Source organism: Serinus canaria, chromosome 1, assembly GCF_022539315.1.
Source record: "Serinus canaria isolate serCan28SL12 chromosome 1, serCan2020, whole genome shotgun sequence".
NCBI classification, from domain to species: domain Eukaryota; kingdom Metazoa; phylum Chordata; class Aves; order Passeriformes; family Fringillidae; genus Serinus; species Serinus canaria.
The window spans coordinates 36,756,553-36,780,324 of NC_066313.1; the positions used below are offsets into that span (position 1 = coordinate 36,756,553).

Sequence of the window (23,772 nt, forward strand, 5' to 3'; positions counted from 1 at the left end):
AAGGATGCATGTGGATACTTGAGCAAAGAAGCTTCCTCAGCCTGTCCCATCCTTCACTGGGAAGAAAATTATGGTGATTATGGCCATGCTGTTTGTCAGGGTCTCAATGAGACACAACTCTTCCTCTCTGACTCCCATCACTGAATAACCCAGGCACTGCTGCCCGTCTCTGCCTGCAACCCACAAGTAACCTGAGACTCCCCACTGCCTGCACCTGGCCTGGGACTTATCTCCTTCCTACCATCAGTTCCACTTTTCTCCTCTCCCTGGAAAAGGCAACCCAGCATGTCTGTGAATAAGAAAGCGTTACAGGCATGGCATGGTCTAGGTGTGGGGACTGGGACAACCCAGCCCTCAGCCAGGAGACTCCACTGCTTCTCAAGAGTCATCTGTGCAGGACCCCACCAGCATTCATGATGTGGACAATCTCCCTCCAACCTCTCTCATGCCTGAGCTGCCCTGTGAGGTGAGGCCCAGAAAGGCTTTCCTAGGAATGAATGTCTGTTTTCAGACAATTTTCCAACAACAGTAGGATGACCCCTCTCATCCTGTTGACTGGTATGATCATCTGCTCTATTTGCTGCACTCTTTTGGAGGAATGCAGTGTTTACATCCATGCAGATGTGTAGCAGAAGACAGGCCCCATTGTGAAGACTTCTGCCATCAGTTCAGAAGAACTGGTGAGCAGGATAAGGAGCAAGGGATGGGAGTTTTTCCATGGGCACCCAGGGGCATGGCTCAGGTGATGTGGCTGGAGAAAGGGCAAGAGCACCATCCGTTGTCCTCAGTGCAGGGTAGGAAAAGAGGAAAGAGTGGGTTTACCCACTTTGTGGATAAACCTTTCTGCAGCAGATGCGCTGCAGTGCAATGACTGCTCATCTCTGCCTCGCCCAGACTCACCTGGGAGCTTGGCTTGGGCTGAAACCATCCACTCCATTTGATTCAAGGCAGATGGGTGCCTCTGGCTCTAAATCTCCTGGGAAGCTCATGACTCACAGTGAAAGAGCGGTGAAGCACCGTGAATTACGCAGCACTGGCTTCTCACCCTCCTGAAGGCGGTTTTGGCTCCCCAGGATGTTTGTGCAGGAGTGGATGAGCCTGTGCCATGGTGGGGCGACCACAGCCCTGCACAGACATGCCAGGAGGAAGGTAAGAGCATGCCCCAAGTCAACAGGCCTGGAAAAGCCATCAGGACTTGGTATCCCTATAATTACAAGCCTACTATGTAGTATTTTTTTAAAAAAAAGAAGCTTAACCCAAAGATTCCATCACAGAAATGACCATTAGTTGACTTCTATCCAACCTGTGATTTCTCCAAGTTTCTCCCACTACAGAGCTGAAGCCTGGTGGCATCCCCATCCTCCAGGATGGATTCTGGTGAATCAGCACAACAGGGGCTTGGTAGGAGAGCTTTGACACTGCTGGTTCTGCTCCTGCTGCTCTACAGCTGTGGTGAGGGAGCCTGGGTGTGAGGAGGGCACAGCCAGGGCTCTCTCGGCTCCTCACCTGTGCATAGGTGGTGGCACAGCCAGCAGCTTTCACTGCTCCAGACTCTGGCTGCAAGACAGCCAGCACCAGTTGGCACCATGCTGGCAGTCACCAAAATGTCTCTTGGTAAGAGCTTGAATGCTCTTTCCTTTGTGGCCAGAGCTATGCCATTGGAGAAAGGATGGGAGTGCAAGGTATCTGAGAGTCTTTTTTCCCTGGCTGCTGCTCCTGGACCTGCTGGCTTCCTGAAAACACAGGCAACAACCCACCTCGTGCCTGGCAGCATCCCAACCTGCTTGCACTGCATGAAGGTGCCAAGCACAGCCAGATACTGACAGATGTCTTAGGCAATGCTGGCCAGTGGGATGGGGTGATAAAGCCAAGCCTCAGAGTTGGCTCGAATGCTGCACAACACATTTCTCTTTGTCATCCAGTACACAGGGGTGCTTGAAGCCCTCCTGGCCCTGGGAATGGGGGATGTTTGCCTTTAGGTGTGAGGATTTCTGTCTAATCTGGTATCTGGAAGCACTTAACAACCAAGCTCAAAATTTTATGTAATCTCCTGAGTACCATAAGCTGCCAAAAGACATGATGAATGTTGACGATCTTTCAGGAGATGGAGCAGAAACCAAGATCTGTTCACATCTGCCACAGTTGTGTGGGCTGCCTATGCTGAAGTGAGCTTTTGGATGTCATGTAGGAATTGGAGCTTCACTTCTGGGATGTCCTTGTTGGAAATCATACAGGAAAATTGGTCACTCTAGAAAAAGACTGCAGAGTGTGAACATCTGCTGGAGCCATTCTCACCGTGGTAAGACCATATTTTTCCAGGCAAGAAGGCAGGGTATTTCCCTTCACTCTTTGCTCTTCGTTGACACTCTTATCTCCTCCCATCTGCTTGGTACAAGTGGCTTCTCTGGAAAGTTAACTTAGAAGGTAAAATTCTCTCAAGTTATTTATTCCTCTTCTGAGACTGCCTGAGGTGGCATTTGATCATGGTAGATATCCCTTTCCAGGTATCACTTTCCCCAGGTGTTTCTGACTCAAGGGAAAACCCAGGAAGACATCCACCTTCCTTATCAAGATGTAACTAGCCCAGACACCGCTGCATCACACCATTTTTTCATTCCGTGTCACTGATGACTCAGCCTTCATTAGCAGCAGTCATCAGAGACTATTTCACCCTACATTTCCTCCTGGCTAGAGGCCATCCCATAACCTGGGCAACCCAATGAGCTTCAGATTGTCTCTTACAGTGCTGTGGTTGCTTTTGAGACTGGGCTGCTCCTTCTGCTTGGCGCTTCCCACATGTGGTGTTGCAAACTGCTGAGGAAGGCGACAAGCAGACAGCCCAACATCTCTGCTAGCTTTGGCATTTTGGATGTGGGAATTAGCAAAGCCTCTTTGAGAAGATCTCCTTGCAGGTCTGCATCTGGCTGTCGAGGGATTTAGACAGCCAGTTGGGTTTTTATTTTTTCCCTTCTGCTGGGTTTCTATGGGTTACTTTCCCATAGATAATTGCGTGACTCAGGAAGACAGACACATACCTGGCATTCTTGTGGGAACCATAATGCGAGAGGTGGTGTAGAGCATTTTGAAGCTCTTTGAACACACAAGAGCAGCTGAATTCCCCTGACTTACCTACCCAAACTAAAGCAAGTCCAGGCAATGGCTACATAGTTTTTGTGGAGCTCTTACCCAACAGAAGACAAACATTTCTCAGGAAAGCTTTGGTCTTGCACCAGCTAGGCAGAGAGGCTTTTTGTCACCAGAGAAATCACAGGTGTTTTTTCAGGTAAGATTTACCATTTCTATGTTAACCTTTTTTTTAAAGATGTTGTCTGAACTGAGGCTGGAACAGGAACATTTTCTCCTATGACTGCAAAAAAAAAAAAAAAAAAAAGACAGTAATGTGTTTTCTGAGAGGTCAGGGAAGCACAGAGAAATTATCATCTCTTAAGTAGATAAGTGATTATTATGGCTAAAATATCCTGGCAGCTAATTGCCTGTGAAGATAACTGGCAGAGCTGAGGTGTGGTGGCATTTGGTTCTGCTAGTTTAAAACAGACAGCTCTGCAACAGGCACAAAAAGAGACAAAAACTTCGTTTCAAGGAGTTGCAATTCAATTTTCTGACTTAGGAAGAAAACCAGAGAAGTAAGAAAGAGAAATTTTATTCCATATGGTGACTTGGAGGACCTTACAGGTCTTAAATTCACCCCAAATCTATATTGATATGCACACCCAGCATCTCCTGCACTGTGGTCCTGGAGAACTGCAAAGTGGATCCTGATATCCTGCCATGCCTCTGAGATGGCAGGGACAGGTTTGTGAGCACCTCCTTTGGGACCATTTTGGGGGGTGCCCTTGCTCAAGAGTGAGAGTAAGAGTTTTGTTGAAACTAAGGATATTATTCTCAAAGGTTTTCAAGATTTTCTCTGGTTATCTGTGTGGATGATGGTCCACAGTTAGAGGTGAGCTATTTAAAAGAAGTCATGACATGTAAATAGGAATGTATTTATTGGTTTGCCTCCTACCTTTACATCCAAAGGGACATAGAGGATAGATAGGAGCTTCTAGTGCCAGTCATCTTCACAGGCAATTAGCTTCCAGGATATTTTAGCTATAACAATCACTTCTAGTGCCCATCCCCATTAGTGCAGGTGACCTGAAACTACCCACCTGTCCTCTGAGACCAGACTGGGACAGGTCCTCCAAAAGGGCTTTGTCCCACAGAAAGCTTATCAAAAATGCCTTAGGGTTCCTGAGCGATGTTGGGATCCTGACCTTGAGCCTCTTCCCTCTCTGGTCATCCTTGCAGCCCTGAGCTGAGTCAGGGGGATGGTGGCTGTGTTTCAGTGAACGTTCCCTTTGGAGGAGATTGTGCGTTTCCTGACTTGTGAATGTTTTTGTTTGTTAGGGTAAGGGAGCAATACAGCTTGCAGCTTGCCCTAACATGTGCCTGCTGTGTATAGACCTGCAGCTTTTATAAAAAGGGCTCCTGTCTTGAGAACTGTGGAGTGTTCAAGTGCTTCTTGGCTCTGGGCTTCTCCTTTAGCTGTCGTAAGGTCAGATTAATGATGTATTAGTTTGAGATAACTGCCATGAGATCATGTAATTAGCTTGTGATCATGCTCCTTGCCAGCTGGCTGAAACTCGATGCTTTTTAAAAAAAACCTCTTTCAGACCAGCTACAAAAAGAGCTTTTTGATTGATGACATTAACAAATAGCTCATTAGTCACCTTTTGGGCTAATTAAAGGAGAGCACATCCAAGGCAGTAAAGAACAGCTGTGGGTGATTAAAGGCAGCCGTCAGGCTGAGCTCTGGGGTACAGGGGAAGTAGTTTATCACCTTGTGCCTTTCACTGTGCCCACGCTGCTCCAGGTTAAACAAGTTTGTCCCCCTCAAAGTCCTGATCCTGCCCTGCTCAGCTCTGTAAGGCTCAGTCAGACCTTCCCATTCCCACTCATGTTGCCTTTGGGCAGATGGACAGCTGCAGGAAGGCAGTGCCCTTGCAGAGCAGTGATCCCTGCCCAAGAGCAGCTGCTGCTTGTCCAAGTGACGAGACTTCTCCTTGGCACTGCCCTCACATTCCGAGTACATGGCCTTTTTGACACAGAAGTTGTCAAAAGTTTAATCAGCTTTTTAATCTGAGTATCTTAATCTGGGCAAAACTATGGGTCAGGGGATACTTTAACTTCTCTGGACTCACTGGATTGGGAAGGGTCTGGGTTATTGTGTAGGCACCTTGAGGCCCCTTTGCTGAGCATGGGGAGGGAGGTTCCCAGCGCATGCCTGATGAAAAAAAAGGCTATCCTTGTATTATTGCAGGGCTCTGGGAAACATCACAGGTAGAAGGATCTGTCTCACTGCATTTAATCCCATGTGTGATTGCTGCAAGGCTGCTGCCAGAGACCTTCTCCCACAGCCTGGCCAAGATCTCTTCCTCATCTCCAGCTGAACTAAGCTCTTTTCTTCACCCCCTGCATCTGTTATCAGCCTCGGGTCTGCCTTGGCTGCAAATATCATCCCTTTGGTGGGGTGAATATTGATCCCAAACCCCAGAAGTTGCATGGAAGCATGTGTTAGGATCAGTGTCCTCTCTTTGCTGGAGAACACTCTAGCAATGGCCAGCCTCCCCTGCAGGGTTTGCAACATGAACAGAAACAGATTATTCTCCCTTGTCCCAGCCTCTCTCTCCACATGGATACTGAACCCCTCTCCCCTTGGTGTGCTCCCTGCTGCCCCACCTAGCAGACCTCTGATGACTTGTGACCACCTCAGCTGCTGTGTAGCCTTTCTCTGGCCACGGTCCCTGCCCAAGCTCACTCTTACACCAGGCTGCTACAAGCTGGTGGTGGCTCTGCAGTCACCAGCCCTGGCCTGGCCCCCAAGCAATGGGATGGTGTGGCTTGGGGCTGCTCTGACCCCAGGAACAGGTTGTGTGCACCCCACACTACCTAGCTCCCCCAGGACAGATGCTATCCAGAAGGGATCACACGTGAACTCTTCTTGGGTGCTACAAGGTGTTGGAAAGGCTGTTCATCTAAACCAAGAAATCATTAAATGCAAAGGGCTCCAGCATGCTGCTCTGGAGGCTCAGAGCAGCAAGGTGGTGTGTGGGTATCACCAGCCTCAGGTGGTCACCAGCCCTGGTGTGATCTAGCTGGATCAGATTGAATTGAGTATCTCGTTACACTGTGCCTCATGGAGAAGAGGAGAAGTAGCTGGGTCAGTGTCTTCTGGAAGAGCCACTGAATTTTACTCCCAGTCAAGTAGGTGGAGGCAGTTAGAGCTCTAAAGATGAACCATATGGGAGGAGACGTGATAGTTCAGAGAAATGTGAGATCCTTTGCACAGCACCTTCATCTCCACTGAGCAGCACCTGAGCTATGTGGATGGAGCCAATTTTAAGGGCAGTGTTTGGGCAAACAATTCCAGCCTATACTTGTCCAGCACATCAAGCCCCTGCTTGCTGTAGCATTTAGGGTTTGATGCTTTAATCTCTTTTCTGTCTGAGTTAATCTCATGTCATTAACTTTTATTTTCTTGCTGTTCTGGCCATGTGAATTCTACAGTTTATGGTACTAAAAAAAAAAAATTTAAAAAAAAAAAAAATCCCCATGCAGTTGCTGAGTTCTCTGAGAGGCTGTGTGGCAGATTGTCTCGAACTGGAAATGCTCCAGAAGAGGAGCTTAACTGGGGCTTGTGCTCCAGCAGCCACTCCTGACAGATTAGAAGGATTGTAAAACATTGGTGAAATGGTCATTCCAATATTATGCTGTTTTTTCCTGTAGTTTAGATGAAATTTGCAGGTTAGATTGAAAATGGACAGTCCTTGTGATCTGTGTTGCTGTTTTTGTGGTGCAGTAAAAGTTACAGAGTGAAAGGTGTCTTAAGGTATTTAGCCCCTATTATTTTTTTAATATTGTATCAGGATATAGGAGGAATGTGGCTCTTTTCTCACCATGTTTTTCCTCAGAGGAATGGTGGCAGCTATAGGTGTGTAAAATGAGCACCCCTTGCCCTGGATGAAGACTGCACACAGAACCTGAGTGCAGGCCCTTTGAAAATCTCACATTTGATTTGTCTTCTTGAAAGACTGAGTTAATGGGTGCTGATTTTTGATTGTAGCAAGGCTGAGCCCTTCAAGCAGCTGGAGCTGTGATTCCAGCCCTGGTGAGACCCCATCCCAAGCAGCGATGTCTCCTTCTCCAGCTCTGCATTTTAGCAAGAGGTCTATTGCATGAATATAAATGCATCTAGTGGGCCTTGTCCTGTGTTTCCACCCACCCCTTTCCCTCCCATCCCATCCTGTTGGGCAGCCACAGCAGACAGTGGGCACAATGTATGCTCTGTGGTGAGACAAACCCATCTCTGATGCTGGTGCTCAACACCTGACACCAGCAGCCTCTGCTGACATCAGGTTCTGCTGTGAAGGGAAGAGATGGATGCTCCAGAGCTACAGCAAGGACTGAGGTTTATGATCTTCTGGGTGCTTGTCACTGCTGCTGTTATTGACCCAAATAAATTTTGACCTTTTCTTTCTCTAATGTTGGTTAGGCCTTACATGTCCATGGAGTCAGAAGGACTACATGTCCATGAAGTCACATCTGCAATTAATCTGTGTGATGAGGGCTCAGGACTCGTGTCTATAAGATTTCATGTCTGTATGATTTTGAGCAGAGTGGAACAGGCAGCAAAGAGCTGAGGTTCCCTCTTTCAGAGAAACAAGTAAATATGGAAAAGCCATTTTATCTCCTATGCTACGCTGATAAATTGCCCTTTTGTTCTTTCTCTCTTTTACTTTTATTGAACTTGAAGACAAACCCCTCCCTTGGCAGGTAGAAAGAAGAAATTGCCAGCGGTACACATTGAAGTGATGCCTTTCAGTAGTGTAGCTGTACAAATAATAGGTTTTTCATTTCAGTGTCTGAAGGGAAAAATTGAAAATACTTTTTGGTTTGGATCACCCCCTAAAGGAGAATGTTTCTTTTCTTCTTTGATTTCTTTTCTTCTTTGATTTCTTTTCTTAAGCGTAGCATGAGATGTTCTGGTTTGAGATTATTTACTGCTTTTCATGACTTAAAAAAAAATAGAAAAAAGAAAAGAAAAAGCAAACCAGGTCACTTTCAAGCCAAAACCAGCATTTGAAAGAACAAGAGAAAAATAATCAGTTTTTAAAATGTCAAGGTGGAGTCTTGCTGCTCTTCTCAGGACTCTTTTTCTTCTCTTTCAGCTTAAACTAATTACTTAGTCCACCCAAATTTGCCCGAAGTCTCAGCACCTCTTAATTGCAATTCAGGTGAATTTGCTACATCAAAAAACTCCAGCCCTGCTCTGCCTGCGCATGCAATGACCTGTCCTGCTCGCAGCTCACCAAACATATACAGACAAGCATTTCATTCTACTCAATTAAGGTGTTGAGCAAGAGAATGTGTGAAATGATTTCTTGCAGGTCTGGCCAGTTGAGGAAGCACCAGCACATTCCTGGGTCATGCTGGTGAGAGCTGGCAGTGGGCTGAGGCAGGGGCTTGGGCTGTGCCATGCTGGGAGCCACTGGGAGCCAAGTGCCCCAGCATGGGGCTGCTGCCCCTTCCTGCAACCCCCATCAGGAGATGGTAGCTGAGAGGTACCAGTGCTTGACAAGTGCAGTGGGACGGCTCAGCCATGCTTTGCTTCCCTGTGGAGGCAGGGTCCTGTCCATCTCTTTCTTGGCCTCATTTCCTAAGGAGATGGTGCCGGTGTGGTGGTGTCCCTCCACTGCTATCTGCCTATTCCTCTCAGGAGTGTCCTGAATTAGGGTCGTGACAGCATTAATTACAGAAAATTCCTACAAATAATGACAAAGAAAATCAGAGGCCGAGTAGTGATGACCAGTTGTCAGTGTGGTGGGTCACATGGGACTCATCTCACTATGAAATCTGCTCTATTGCTGTCATTTGGGGTCTGGGTTTGCTTCAGACAATACTAGGGAAAACCTTTGTCACCTGCTTTTCAGCATCTTCCAACAGAGGCAAAAACTCGTTGCTACATCACAACACTGTTGTATGCTTACTTAATAAATTAGAGGTTGTTGATACTGCAAGGACTCTGTTCCCTTCCAAATCCATGTAATCCTGAAGGCCTAAGGATGCATTAAATGCCTGTATGTGCTACCCCACCAGGGATCATAGAACCATATAATCACAGAATTGCTTGGTTTCAAAGGGACCTTAAAGATCATCTAGTTCCAACACCCCTGCTGTGGGCACTTCCCACTAGACCAGGTTGCTCAATGCCCCATCCAGTCTGGTCTCGAGGATTCCAGTTGGGCAGCCTGTTCCAATGCCTCACCACCTTCACAGTAAAGAATTTCTTCCTAATATCTAATCTAAACCTTTTATAAGTTATCTTTAGGCACTGGAAGGTGTTTTATGGTCTTCTTGGAGTCTTTTCTTCAGGCTGAGCAACCACAGCTTTCTCAGCCTGTCTTCACAGGAGAGATGCTCCAGTCCTCTGATCATCTTCAGGGCTCTCCTTTTGACTAACTCCAACAGGTCTGTGTCCTTCTTTTGCTGAGGACCCCAGAGCTGGATGCAGCACTGCAGGTGGGGTCTCACCAGAGCAGGGCAGAGGGGCAGAATCCCCTTCCTCACCCTGCTGCCCACGCTGCTTTGGATGCAGCCCAGGATGAGATTGGCTTTCTGGGCTGTGAGCATACACCATTGGCTCATGTCCAGCTTTTCATTTATGAGAATCTCAAGACCTCTGCAGGGATGCTTTCCATGAATTATTCTCAGAGTCTTTGCTCACATCTGGGATTGCCCAGAGGCACAGGTCCAAGGAGTCAAGGGAAGGAAAATGTCTCCATGAGGATTCCCAGGTGCAACAAACCTGCGGATTGCACTGAATGACTGATAGGCAGGAAAATAATTTAGACACCAGAAAGAAACTTTTTAGGGTGGAGAGCTCCTGTGTTAACTGCTCAATAATCCCCATTCTTCCGTGGTGGCTCACAGCCACCTCTCGGGCAGCTGTGAGAGCCAAGTGACCAGTGGTAGATTGCCTTGGAATGTATGTCTGACTGAAACTTCCAGCCTACAGCTCCTGTCCATGGAGGAGTTGGGATGTGGGAACGAGGGCCAGCAAGCCTGCCTGCCCACTCCCCTCACTTGCCAGGACCTGGTGGCTAGGCCTGTAAAACCAAGATGCACATCCCTAATGGATGTCCTTGTGAAACAGCATCCCACTGAGAGGTAAAACACCATCCCGGCAAGTATCATGATGGATTAGGAATTTCTAAGTGTATAACAGACTGATAACAGAAATTTAGGAGGTCCAAGTGTTGGTGGCCTTTTGATGCAGTGGAGAGGCTTGTTGATGTGACAAGTTGAGTAGAGTCAGCAGCTCCTTGGTCTAAGAGTTCCCTGTGAGCCATGTGGGTTTTTCCTCAATTTTTAAAAATTATTTTCTTTTTTTCCTGAAACACTGACAAGATTTCCCTCTGCAGGGGTGAGCTTCTCAGCAGCTGGCTATGGTCTAGCAACGTGACAGATGCTCAGAGTATCTTTTGGTTATTCCCCAGAGAGAGCAGCAGGAGGCATTGCAAGCAGATCTTTGATGCTGCGGATCAGAGATGGACCCTGGTGAAAACTGGAAGCTGGATGAAACAAACTGGCTGTCTCATGGTGGGATCCACCCCTTTTCCAATGTGAAAGGAGGTAGGATATGATTGCTGGCTCTTAATCCACCCAGTGAAAGTGCTGAGAGCCTTCCCAATGTGCTGCTGCCATTCACTGTGCTTGCAGTGGTCCCAGGGGTTTTGCTGGGCTATGTCCAGAGCTGGGCAGTACTTGGTATGAAGGTGGGAAAGGTCAGATCCAAACTGTCACACTGACACAGCCACTTGGCCTGCAGCTTGTTTTGCTGCTTTGGAGTGGGCTTAAAAAAAATTAAAAAGATAAGAAAAAGAAAAAAGGCCCCAACACCATCTTTTGGCCAGTCAATGTTCCACCTGTGCTAGATGTAACCACCCTCACTCTCCACAAGTAGGACTCTGCAGATGACCATGGTTGGGAAGGAGTGACATGAGAACTGGTAAAATATTCTCCTCAATCACATTTGTGTGGGACAATTTAGGTTGGTTTCAGGGATACACGCTGTCCTGGCAATGGCAAGGGGGCTGCCCTAACTGGGGCCCCCTGTACAAGGGCTATTTGAGGCTTCGGCCCATGTTAGCGAGACACAAGAAGTCCCATCTCTAGGCTGGGGTTCATTGCTCTCTAGAAATTCCCTGTTTCAGGAAAGCACTTGGTGCAGATGCAATGAGGAGTAGCCAGCAGTCCAATTTCCTCTATCAATTCATCTCTACCTAATTTCCAGTCAGCTGCTCTTACTTGCTTTTTAATCGCCATTTGGAAATTTGGCAGGAGCAGCCACAAGTGCTCCTTGCTTAGCCTCAGGTCGTCTTTTTTTCCAGAGGTCCCTGTCCCCTGGGCTAGCAGAAGCTGTCCCTCCCTGGGCAAAGTTCCTTCTTTGTCTGGGATGTGCTGTGCCCCAGACTAAAACCAAAATAAACCCCCAGCCTTCCAGATGGCAGCACCTTGGGAACGGAAACACTTTGCTTTGGTAAAGCGCTCACTTATCTCCATCTGTTTCCCTTGGCTTCCCGCTGATAGCGCAGATGCTGGGGGAAGGGAGAGGGACAAAGCAAGATGTGGCATCGCCTCCTTTTCTGTGAGAGCTGAATTACATAAGTAGCTTTATGCTTTTGAACCCATAAGTAGATTTATGCTTTTGAGCCCTGGGTTCAACATCCCCAGCACCACTGGGCAATATCCTTAGGAGAGAACATCTGCTGCTTCTGCTGGTACCCAGCCCAGGGTGGCTCCAGGGGAACAGCACAGGGAAGCTTGCTGCAGTCCACTCTTTTTCCCCATTAGAACAATATCTGCTTCTATTGTTTCTTAAAAGTCCTTGCTATGTGCATGGTGTTATTGTTTATACCTGTATTGGTTAAATGCCTGTAGGCTTCAGGATTGCACTGTGCTTGTGTCTGTGAAGCAGAGGATGGCAGGGTCACTGCCATCAGGAGTTCATAGAAATCCAAACTACTTGAACAATTGAATGTGCATATACATTGGCTTTTGGTTTTGTATGCAGCACATTACCATCCTAAACTCCTGGCTCACAACCTTTTCTATCCATTGGGCCTAAGAGCATTTTATAACAGGGGGCAAGATCGCTTTGAGAGGGCACAGGTATGGGATTGCTGTAGGGTACCAGGCACCTGCCCTTCTCAAATGTCCTCCTGGAACCCCAAGGAATACAGGGATCCACAGACTCCAGATCGAAAGATTTTTTAAGTCAAGCCCATTAGTTGAAAAAAATGTCATGAATCATAAAGGAAAAAAAAAAAAAAGAAACACCACAAAACCCCCTACCCTCTCCAATTTATTTTTTTTTAATTTTCATTGAGTTTTTCAATTTAACAGCATTTTTGACATTGCAAGAAACATTTGAAAATAGCAAAATCCCCAGGAACTACAAGGCAGAAATGGAATTCAATGCTTGGTCACATGCTCCTGTGTGGTTGTGGATCTTACTGGTAGTGAGGGATCTGTGTGTGTTGTGCTCTGCAGCTGGGAGCAGACAAGATTGGCTCATTTATGGGATGCAAAATAAACTTCTAGAAGTTGTTGGTGAGAGATGCCACCAGCTCAGGGATTTCCAGAGCCCGTGGTCTCACCTGTCACAGTCACTGAGTTACTGCAGTGCTGCTATCAGATAACTCATAGGTTTGATCAGCCTCTGAAAAAGTCTTGCTCCTGCTGGTTAAACCTTCTCCAGCTGCTGCTTTTGGAGGAGACTGTAGCATACAGGAAAGCTTTGCTGCAGGTAAGGTGCTCCTGGCCATGCCCTGAGCACTGGCTAAATTGATGTAAGGGAGTGAAGAGCTGTGGTATGGACAAAAAGGGGAGCACCACTGGGGATCCCAGGGAGGGTACAGATGGAGCAGTTGAGCTTCTGCTCTTCAGGGCTCATCCTGACAAGGCTCTGTCTTGAGCTGCTTCTGAGGTTTTGCAGTAATATCTGAATTAAAAGAAAACCCACAACACGCACATGAAAGCTGTCAGGGTGAACTGGAAGCAAGCTGAGCAGGGGCTTATCTGCAGTGTAATTAAAACAGCGTTGTCACCCCATCTGTCCTCATCTACTCCCCAGCTGACTTCCCTAGCATTTGTTCTTCTTCCCTCAGACAATGAGCTCTCCGAAGGTGCCCCAGCCCTCTTTGCTCTGGATCAGCTGGGTAAGTTCATCCTCCACACATTTTCCTCTGCCTGTTTTTTTTTTTTTTTTTTTAATGTTGAGTAATTAGGAGATGACTTTAACAACAGGACAGCTGCTAAATGCTTTTTAATCTATCAGCACCAGCGCTTTCTTTCTGTGCTGTTTTTGAATGCCATCCATCAGAGGGATGGACTAACTTGACACTAGATGTGTTTGATAGCTTTCTGTGTTAAATTGATGCAGGTTTTTTCCCCGTGGGAGAAAAGCTGTTACCTTTCTGGGGCAGAGCACTATAGGATGCTGTTGTTTCTTGGCTGGGGGTTTGAGGCTTAGCCAGCAGCTGGTACTGGAGTTTCTGTGACTTTCTGGCACTTTGCAAAATGATGAGAGATTTTTCTTCACCTGGGAGGCAGAAGTAGGGATATGTAAAGCAAAAGAAAAGAGTAAGACAGTTGGAAAGAAAACAATCTCCAGTAAGCAATGGCAGCTGAAGGCTTCAGAGGCTGAATCAATGGGGAAACCTCCTCTGGCAGTGATATCCCCTTAATCCCAGGGCCAAGACTGAATGAGGTGTGATTCTCAGGATGAGCTAGAGGTGTTCTAGATAAGGTGTGGTGAAGACTAGAGCTGCAGGATGGGAAGCTTCTGAAGGAGGGCTTCTGGCCACCCAGCACCGGAGGTCTGATGTGCATGGAAAGGGGAAAATCACAGAATCACAAAATGGGTAAAGCTGGAAGGGACCAAGTAGGGTCATCTGGTCCAACCTCCCTGGCCAAGTGCCATCAGTTGCACAGAGTTGAATCCAGATAATTCCAAAATATCTCCAGTGAGGGAGAACCCCCAGTCTCTCTGGGCAGTCTGTTCCAGTGCTTGGTCACCCACGCAGTAAAGAAACTTTTCCTCATATTCAGGTGGAACTTCCTGTGCATCAGTTTCTGCCTGTTGTGGCTTGTCCTATTGCTTGACTCCACTGAGAAGGGCTTGGCTCCATCCTCTTGACACCCCCCTTCAGATACTCACAGACACTGAATCACTTCAGTCATCTCTTCACAAGGCTGAGCAGGCCCTCAGCCAATCCTTGTAAGAGAGATGCTCCAGTCCCTTAATCATCTTTGTAGCCCTCTGCTGTATCTGCTCCAGGAGCTCCATGTCTCTCTGGTACTGAGGAGCCCAGGACTGACCAGCTCCCAACCCCTCCTGAGAAGAGCATGCTGGAAAGATGCATGCTGTGCAATAAGATCCACTGGGAGGTATGCCAGTCTCAGGACTAGGTACCCTGCCTTGCTCTTTGGCATGGTGGGACTGCTATGGCACACTGCAATGTGCATCACCTTGACATGAGCAAGCACTGGCCCTTCCTCACAAGGAAAGGCACCCTCCTCTTCATTTTCAGGGCAAGAAATTCTCCATACTTGGAGGGATTCAAAAGCTCTCTAGACATGGACCTGGGAAATGGGCTGTAGGTGGCCCTGCTTGAGCAGGGGATTGGATCACATGAACTCCAAATGTCCCTGCTAAACCCAACCTTCCCATGATTCTGTGACTACCCTGCCACTCTTGAAACCCACCTTGACCCCAGTAAAGATGATCCACATGCATCCACTGGGTACTCACCATGTATGGCACTGGTGGAAACTTGGGATAGGAGGGTAAAACTTCAGGAGTACAGAGAGTGGTTTTTATCAAGTATAACTATCTCCAATGTAAATTTCTGCTGCTAGAAGGTTCTTGAAAAAAATCCTAGAAATACAAAAATGCTTAAAAACTGTATGCCTCACTGCTTCTAGAACGGGTGGCACATCGAGTGGTTGTCCTCACTGCCAGTGAGGATCACATTTTAAAGTAGTCCGTGTGAGTTCTCTCCACTTGGTGTCAGGGTAGAGACTGCTCTGACATGCATTCACCCAGAGGAGTGTTTTAACAGGGAGTGGGCATAAAGCCAAGAGCCTTCCTTTGGCTGCCTCATTCATTACCTGATTGTGGTTAAAACACATCAAATAACTTTAAACTGCATTTTCTGTGACAGAACTTACACCAGCTCCTTTCATCCTCTTGGTTTTCCTTCTCTTATTCCTTGAACAGAGTCTTTCCTCATGGCATATGCCCACTTCTAACCCTGGCAAACCCTCTAGATCTTACTATTTAGTGACAAAGAAAAAAGTTCTATTTCCCAAATAAAGAGTTGTGGTTGATTTTAGGAGGAACTGCTCAGACACCACTTTCCTCTGCCCAAATGTTTAGACATCCCTCAGTCTGGAAAAGATTATCCAAACCAGTGCTTATATCACCTTACAATTCCACTCTGCTTTCCAAACACAGCACAAGATATGATTACTCCATCCAAGGTAGACTAGACAGACAAAGGATATGAGATAGCAGAACAAGTAATGGAAATATGGTTTCTTCTCTTGCCTTGCTCCCAGCTGGTGAGTTTTCAGCTGGATCAGTCCCCTGGCCCAAGTCAGGCCCAACTGTCTGGTTTGCAGCCCCAGGTAAGGCAGGCGGTAAAACCAAGCACAGGTTGGAGAGGTAGAGGACAAGGCCATCCCAGTAGCACCTTGGATTTATGCTGTGAAGTGATTGTGTAACCAAAGAATACCAGGTCAAAAATACAAAGCCCTGGTCAAACCAGCCACCTGAAGAGCAGGAGTCATTAGTAGAGGAGCAGCAGATGAAGGAGTATTATATAAAGGATATGCTGTGACAAAACATCAATATTGTAATAAAGCATCATCAGGATAAAATCACAGAAAGGCAGGTCTGAGCAGGACTTCAGGAAAACAGATACACCTCACTTCTGCCTGTAGGCAGGGATATCATGCATCACCCTGTGTGCAGGACCAACTCATCCTTGCAGCCTTCCCAGGAAACTCACCCCAGTGCTCTGCTGCCCTGGAGGGGTTTCCTCAGTGTCTACTTAGATTTCCATAATTTAAGCCAAAGGCAGGCATAAGCAGGAAAAAGGGTCAGATTGAGAGTTTCTTGCCCACTCTGCAGGGGCTGAAGGGGGCACCCAATGGAGGATCAGTGGAGTCTATCCCTTTTTTCCTGCTCATCATATCTTCCTTGACCTCTAGTCCTGTGTCCAGCTTTCTGTCAGCTTGTCCCAGCTTGCTGTCAACTGCAAATGTAAAAAGCTGTCCTTGGATTTTGCATTATTTGTTGGAAATGCTGTTTGAGACCAGATTCCTCAGACGTTTTTTGCATCACACCATACCATGAGTAACTAACCTCTAAGAAAATTTTGACCAGACACACATCCATCTTTTCCTATTTTATTGTAGCCCAGGTGTTCCTATCTTGTCTATAGTGACACTGCATGACACAGTACTGGAAGTCCCCCTTATACACCAGCACATACAGCATCTGCACCTTCTCATTCATCTACCAGGTCTATCACCTCATTGCAGCAGGTCAGATGAGTCTAACAGCTCTTTCTTGCTGAAACTACGCTGGATGTTTCTCATACTCTCCTTTTCTACATGTTTGCCAACGTTTTGGTGATTCTAAAGCTCCCAATGATGGAATTAACAATGAATGGCAAATCCCTTCCTATCTCTTCTTTCTCCTTGTCTTAAAGATTTGTGCCCCGCTTTGCCATGCCTGACCTTTGAAAACCTCTCTGTGGTCTGCTGCTGTACAAATCAGTGGCTCACCTGTACCTTGTGCATTTCTGACGTTCCTTGGAGAAGTACCCTGCCAGGGAGGCAAAAGTGACTGAGGGAGAGAGCAGCTTCCATGAAAGCAGGCTCTGAGTAAATTACAGCTGAACTAGGTGGAAAAGAGATGCTTGAAGGAAGGTACAGTAGCAGTACAAGAATTATGAATGGCATAGAATAAATAAGTGCAAGAGAGACATGGGGCATAGTGGACGCCATCCAGCAAAGAGCCGCAAGGGTGATGAAGGGACTGTGGCACTTCTCCTGTGAGCAAAGGCTGAGAGAGTGGGGTCTCATCAAGGTGTACAAATACCTGTAGGAATGTTGTAAAGAGGTTGTAATCAGACTCTTCAGTGATGCTCTGTGCCAGGACCAGGGGCAATGGGCACAAACAGAAACACAGGAGGTTCCTTCTGAATATCAGGAAACAGTTTTTTCTGTGACAGTGACTAAGCACTGGCACATATTTCTCAGGGAGGTTGTGGACTTTCCATGGAGTTATTCCAAAGCCATCTGGACATGGTTCTGGGAAACAGGCTCTAGGTGGTCCTGCCTGAGCAGGGTGGTTAGAGCAGTTGACCCGCAGAGCCCCTTCTGGCCTCAACCAGTCTGAGATTCTGTGAAAGAGGGAAAGGCTTAAAACAGCCCAAAGGAAGTATGTCTTCACTCAGCCCACAATGCCATTGTGCATCTTGCTGCCACAGAATGCCAGGGTGCTAAAAGTATGAATGGGCTCAAAAAGTTATTAGAAAACATCATGGGAGAAAGGTCTATGAAGGGCTCTCAAACTTGATGATGCAGCTAAACTTTCTGGCTCACAAAGGGAAATGAGATCATGTACTAGAGGAAACAGCACTTGTAACGTTCTGTGTATTTTCTTTGCAGTCATCTACTGGAGAGGACACTAGGAGCTTTTAAACTTTCCAATAATCCAATGTGGTCCTCCTTGTCTTAGGTCAACAGTGACTAACCAGAATTAAAAAAACAAACCACCCTTTCCTTTCTTCATCTCCTCTCCCACAGCTTTAGCCGCTGGATTTCAGCAGATATGAATCAGATGGTGACTGTTGTGTTCCTTTTGTTCTGTAAATGATTAAAACAGAACGTTTCACACATGCTTTGTGGCCCAGCAGAGAATGCTACATTTTTGCCTTGGCAAATCCCGGGGTGGAATTTCTGGCTATGGAGAAAGTGAGATCAGGGAGAGAAAAACTATCCCAACAGAGGAACATATGCAGACTACTTTTCTGTCTCTCCCGTGCTTGGCATAACTTCTCTTCATTTTCCATTTCCTCATCCTTCCTCTCTTTTCCACCTCCTTCCCACCCCACTGGCATTTTTTCTGCTTGCCGCTTAAAGATGATTTAATTGAATATCAGAAAAAAAGGAAGCAGACGGAATAAAAAATGCGAGGTGAAAGCCCCCAGCACAGAAAGTCCTGGTTAGAGTAATAAGAATGTGATGAAATGGAAAAATAACGTGGGAGTGGGAGGTATGAACCTCACTCTGCCAAAACTGAGATAAATATGTATAGGAGATGCAATATATCAGTGGAAACCCCAAGGACCTGCGCCTCACATTTCCTGACAGCCGACCAGAGGAGGAATTAGCTGGCTGTGCTATTTATAAGTGCACCCTGGGCATGGTCAGCTGCTGGAGGAGGTTCCCCAGAACAGCAGCTTGCAGGAAATACTGTTTTGGTGATACTGTCTGCCTGGGGAATAAACACGCCCAGAAATGAAATCCCATTGGATATAAAAGGGAAGGAAAGAAAAAGCCCTGGTCCCTGCCCTGTTTCTTCCCACTGCTTCATAACCATCCAGCTGTTTTTTCTTTCTTGTCCTGACCTCATCCCATACTGGAGCAAATCCAGGGAGCGAGCGCTCTGCTTAGCTGTCTTCTGCCAGAAACCAAAGAGGTCAAGTTATTAGAGAAAAATGAAAGCTCTTTGGCAGAACTGGAAAAACAGATGTGCAGAGATATTTCTGCTGCCTCCAAATACAATGCTGCCTATAAAAAGTGTATCAGAGGCGATCTGATAAATGTGTGCAGTTGTCAGGGTAGAAATCTTAACAGTGGCTAATTATTTAGCAACATGGGTTCCTTTGGGGCTCCAGGTTTACTGGAGCTGAGTTTACTGCCTGCCAGGTTACAAGATTACTTGAAAACCTTCTGCAGATGTGATTTAGAAAGTGGTGCTCCAATGCTGCAAGAGGATCTGCCTCTGCCCAGTAGCTAGAAGTCTTTGCAGGACAGGTAAAGCCTGAAATTATCAAGAAGAGAGAGGCTATTCTCCACCTGAGATATGGTAAGAACATCTTTTATGTCAAGGGCTTTGTGGCTTTTATATACTAAATTTGCCTGGGTGGAAGTTTATCTATGCAGTGTTTTCATATTTCTTGATTGAGCTCTTGCTGTGGTCTTCCTGTTGCAGGGCAGTGGGAAGACCACAGCCATCTCCAGAGGTGGTGTTAACGGGGCTGGACCCCTCAGTCTGCCCATCAGCCACTGTTAAAAGCAGCAGAGGCAGCAAGAAGTGGAATTGTGTGCAGGCATTTGGGGTTGCCGCAGTGTCAGGCGGAGCAGGACAATTATTTGTTTGCTTGCAGCATTTGGAATCTGTGGGATTACACGCATGGATGGCTGCAAATGCAACGAGCATCAATGCCCGTGTGCACTCGTGCTTTGGGATGGCTGCATCCCTGCTGTAGGGCCTCAGGGGTCCAGCCCCAGGTCTGTCAGTAGCAATTGCTCAGAGCTCCCCAGCCAGCAGGTGTTTGGGATGCAGCAGGGATGCTGAGTGATGCAGGGGACTGCTAAGGACCAAGCTGTGATGGCACCTGTCAAATGCTTCTCCCCATGTAGCTCACCAAAATCCTTGGGATAACCATGAAAGGTGTTTGTTTTCCCTAGCAGGGTATAAGACACATGAGATGTATGGATAACGCAAGTCTCCTGAGTCCATGGCTACCAGGGAGAAGCAGGAGGGAGGCAGTGAAAATAGATGGCACTGTCATATCCTGAAAAGAGATATCACTGTCATATCGTATCTGCTGACCTTACAACTGGAGTTCTGGTGGCACTTGGTCCTGGTTGAGCAGGTTAGAACCAAAAAGGGTGAAAAAGGAACTTCTTTCCTACCCCAAATTCCTTAGAAGAATGACATAAAACAAACAGACAAAGAAATATTAAAATATTGGAGCTATTCCCAAATTGAGGGGAAAAAAAATATAAATAAACAAATTGCTAAGTACATATGAAATGTATTAAAATATTGGAACTGCAAAGGAGAGAAGCTTGGGTGGCAGTTGTCTTGCCCTCCTGGGCAGACACAGCTCCCCAGAGGTTATCAGATGTGTCAAACCACAAGGGGTTAGAGAGCTCCCTCTCCAATCTGCCATGCTTTGTGGCCACTAACCGGTTTATCAAAGCAAAATGGAATTGAACAGGAAAAAGATTTTGAAAATCATGCTGAAATACACACCAGAAAATTAATAACATGAGAGAAAATCGAAACCATACTTTTACTTCAGGAGAAAAAAGGAGTATTTTCCTTGGGAATATAACAGCATGGTTCACCAGGTCCTTGCAAGTCTACTGAAAGACAAGCTGGCAGATAATATTTTTTCTTGATATATTTGTTCTTCTAGCACCAAAATCACCACTGATCACTTTCACTAGGTGATAGGGGAGCACAAACCCTGGGGCCAGAATGAGAAACAAAAATAAGCCCTTGAACAGGTTGGATCTGCTTGGCCAAGGGCAGTACAGGCAGATTGTACGCAGGCCCCCATGACGCAGACTGGGAAGCAGAATAGCCAAAATAATGGGTCCCATTTTGCCCAACCAAATGATCCAGTTGGAACATGAAAAAAGGTAATGCTTGAATTGCCACTTTGAACTGGACTCAGTGGATTCACTGACATCAGTGCCCTCATCCCACTTCATCTGGCACGGTGAACAGGCACTTAACAAGCAAGGGCAAAATTTCACCTTCATTTTATAACTCAGCTGGCTTGTGCTTCACCTGTGCTCATAAGCAAACCTAACCTCTCTGTGGGTGGTAGGAAAATCTGAAAAATCCAAGGCAAATTGCTCTTGGGGACTGAGGTGTCTGACTCTATTGTCAAGGCTCTCCATGACTTTGCAGAGGATTTAGACATTCAAAAACATGAATTTGGGCTTAATCTTCTCCTACACACTCAGGGCATCTGCAGATGACTGAGGAACAGAACATCTCTAATCCAAGTCAGGTACCCTAAGCCTGTAGTTTTTATCCTGAAGTGGTCAATGATGTGATGGTTCCCCTTGCCCCCCACCTCAAAAAGCAGCATATTTGCTCCCCTGTTTGAGCATAACCCCAGCCTGTATTAGGTGACGTCATGGAGACAGGAAAAAGATGTTTCAGTTTCAAAGCTTCAGAGACATTACAGCACCTGACTCACACCTCACCTTGCACATGGAGGGAAGGGCATCTCTGAGGATGCCCAGCTCACATGGCAAACACCATTCAGGGGTAACTTCTGTCAAGAGAGATGTTCGGATGCAGGAACTGAGGAACCTGATTTCGCCACTGAATATTTTTTCCTTCTTTGCCTGTTCCCATTTCCTATAGCTTCCCTCTGTCTTGCATCTGAGCAAAACCCAAACTCTGAGCAAAGCTGGGTTTTGTGATGCAAAAAAGTAATGCCTCAAGCTGCTGTGTACCATAGCACTCTCCCAATGCCTGGAGCTGCTGGGAGTCCTCTCTGCATCCATCCAGCCCTGCAGCCATGGCACTGGGCCAGCCTCTGTGCCCCTTTATGGGGCTGTGGTGACAGTGAGTGGTTCCTTCTTCAGCCTGTTGCTGCATTTTTTCCTACCTGTCTTTATTCATTTGCCACAGTATTGAGTAGGAAGAAGCCACCCATCAGTTCCTGGGAGAAGGAAGTACAAATACAGTAGACAATCCTGGCATCACCGGGCAGCTTGCTGGACTGAAAAAGGTTGAAGCACTGAGATGGGGAAACCCAAGCAGTGTCCTGGCAGTGCCTCTTATCCCAAAAGATGCCTACCTTATGGGGCAGTGCTGGGAATACAGTGTGTTGGGACTGCCCAACCCAGTCTGTGCCCATATCATGGCTGCAGGGATGGGAATGAAGTGCTGTGCAAACACCAGAGCAGCTCTTCTGCCATGTCGCCTCTGTCAAACCCTTAGCAGCAGGGCTGGAGTGGTCTGGGGAGATGGAGCAGTGGGTCACTCCAGCCCTAAAGAACGCTCATCCCGCGGAACTAGTGTGCCAAACCACAAAGACGTGTGATGGAGCAGGTGGGCAGCAGGGCAAGGGGCTGCGCTCAGGAATGTGGCGCTGAGTTTAGGAACGAAATGATATCCCCGGTCAATCCCCGACAGCCATCGATTCCTCCATGTTCAAGAAGAAGCTAGAGCTCTGGGAGAGGAGGAGAATGCCCAGGGGGATTCACGGGCCTGGGACTCGGCGTAACCCCCACCAACTGTCCCGCAAGGGACCAGGGAATCTGTGGCGGTCTCTAGGTCGGGATTTAGATCCCGAGCATCCTCAGACATGAGCTGTGCTGCCACAGAGGCTCACCCCGGGCGTACCCAGGTGCTTTCAGTGGCTCCGGATGGGGCGGCGAGCCTCCAACCTGGGGTGCGAGGCTCCCCCGAACGTGCCTCCCCGCCACTCGCGACAGGAGGGGCGAGAGGGGCGGGTAGCGGCCGCCCCGCGTCGGGAGGTGCCCGGACCGCCCTGGACCCGCCCCGTCGGCTGCCCCCGCCCCCGGCTGTCCCCGCCCCGGCCCGGCCCGCGGCGGCCGGCGGTGCGCGCCCGGCGGCGGCGGGGAGCGGCGCGGATGGCAGCGGTGCTGCCGGGCACGGCGGGGCGCGGAGCCGGAGGTAATGGCGGGGGAGGGAGACGGTGTCCGTGCGTCCCCGCTCGGCTGCGTGTCTGTGCGTACATGTTCGCGCACACGTGTGTCTGTCTGTGCATGGGGGGTGCGGGTGTCCGTGTCCACGTGTGTGCCGGGGAGCGCCGTGGTGTGCGGGGGTGCCGCGGCGGGATGTCGCTTCTCATGCCCACCCGTGAGTGCTGCCGTGCCCCGCCGCCCTCCCGGGAGGATGCGGGAAGGCCTGGGCAGCCTTCCGCCGGCTCCGAGACCCAGCGCATTCCGCTGCTGCCCCGGGCTGCGTGAACCCCGCAGGCGGTGCGGGAACGGGGCCGGGTCCGTGCCGAGCCAGCCCGACGCTCCGTCAGACCCGAGCCGCCGGTCCGACGGGCGCCGCTGCGCCCGCTCCTCCGCTCCCGGAGTCCTCCCCGGGAATCTTCCCCGCTCCGGAAAGGCAGAGCAGCGTGGGGCGCGCCCCGAAACAGCCCCGGTCGGAGCGGGGTGTCCGCAGTATATTCTGAAGGAGGAACACGCCGCGGGTCCGCCGCCCCGGCGCTCCCGGGAAGAGCGAAGCGTCGGCCGGGAGCGCGGGGAATGCTTCCAGCGGCGCTCGGAGCGGCCGCTGCCTTTTCCGCAGCAGCGATCGCAGCGTCCCCGCGGTCCCCAGCGCCGGGCTGTCACTCGGAGCGGCCCCGGAGCACCCACCGGGGACACCGGCCCCGTCCCGTCCCGTCCCGCGGGTGCGCGGGGCGGCAGCGCCGGCCGCAGGGGACACGCAGGAGGGGCCTCCCACGCCGGGAGAGCGCTTTCTCACGTTGTTGTTGCAGCAGGATGGTGAAAGGGAACTTTTTTATATTTAACCTTCCTATCCATTCAGGGAACAAATATAAACTCCGGTTAAAAAAAAAAAAAAAAGTCAGCATTGAAGGGAAAAAAAAAAACCGAAACCCACAACATGAATTTAAC

At 48.3% G+C, this 23,772-nt stretch overlaps 1 protein-coding gene across 3 annotated transcripts in view; it reads left to right on the forward strand.

Moving 5' to 3' along the window:
* The first annotated feature begins 2,775 nt into the window (after positions 1–2,775).
* AMOTL1 (angiomotin like 1) overlaps positions 2,776–23,772 on the forward strand; it is a 74,498-nt gene continuing 53,501 nt past the window's right edge. Inside the window, exons 1-3 of one of the 3 annotated variants that reach the window (XM_030234419.2) lie at positions 2,776–3,283; positions 10,557–10,692; positions 13,230–13,280. In XM_030234419.2, coding sequence (XP_030090279.2) covers positions 10,608–10,692; positions 13,230–13,280 — 136 coding nt within the window. In that variant the 5' untranslated portion in view covers positions 2,776–3,283; positions 10,557–10,607. Of the gene's footprint in view, positions 3,284–10,556; positions 10,693–13,229; positions 13,281–22,752; positions 22,817–23,772 lie in introns of those variants that run through there. The other 2 variants (XM_050970985.1, XM_050970988.1) reach the window with 2 other exon arrangements.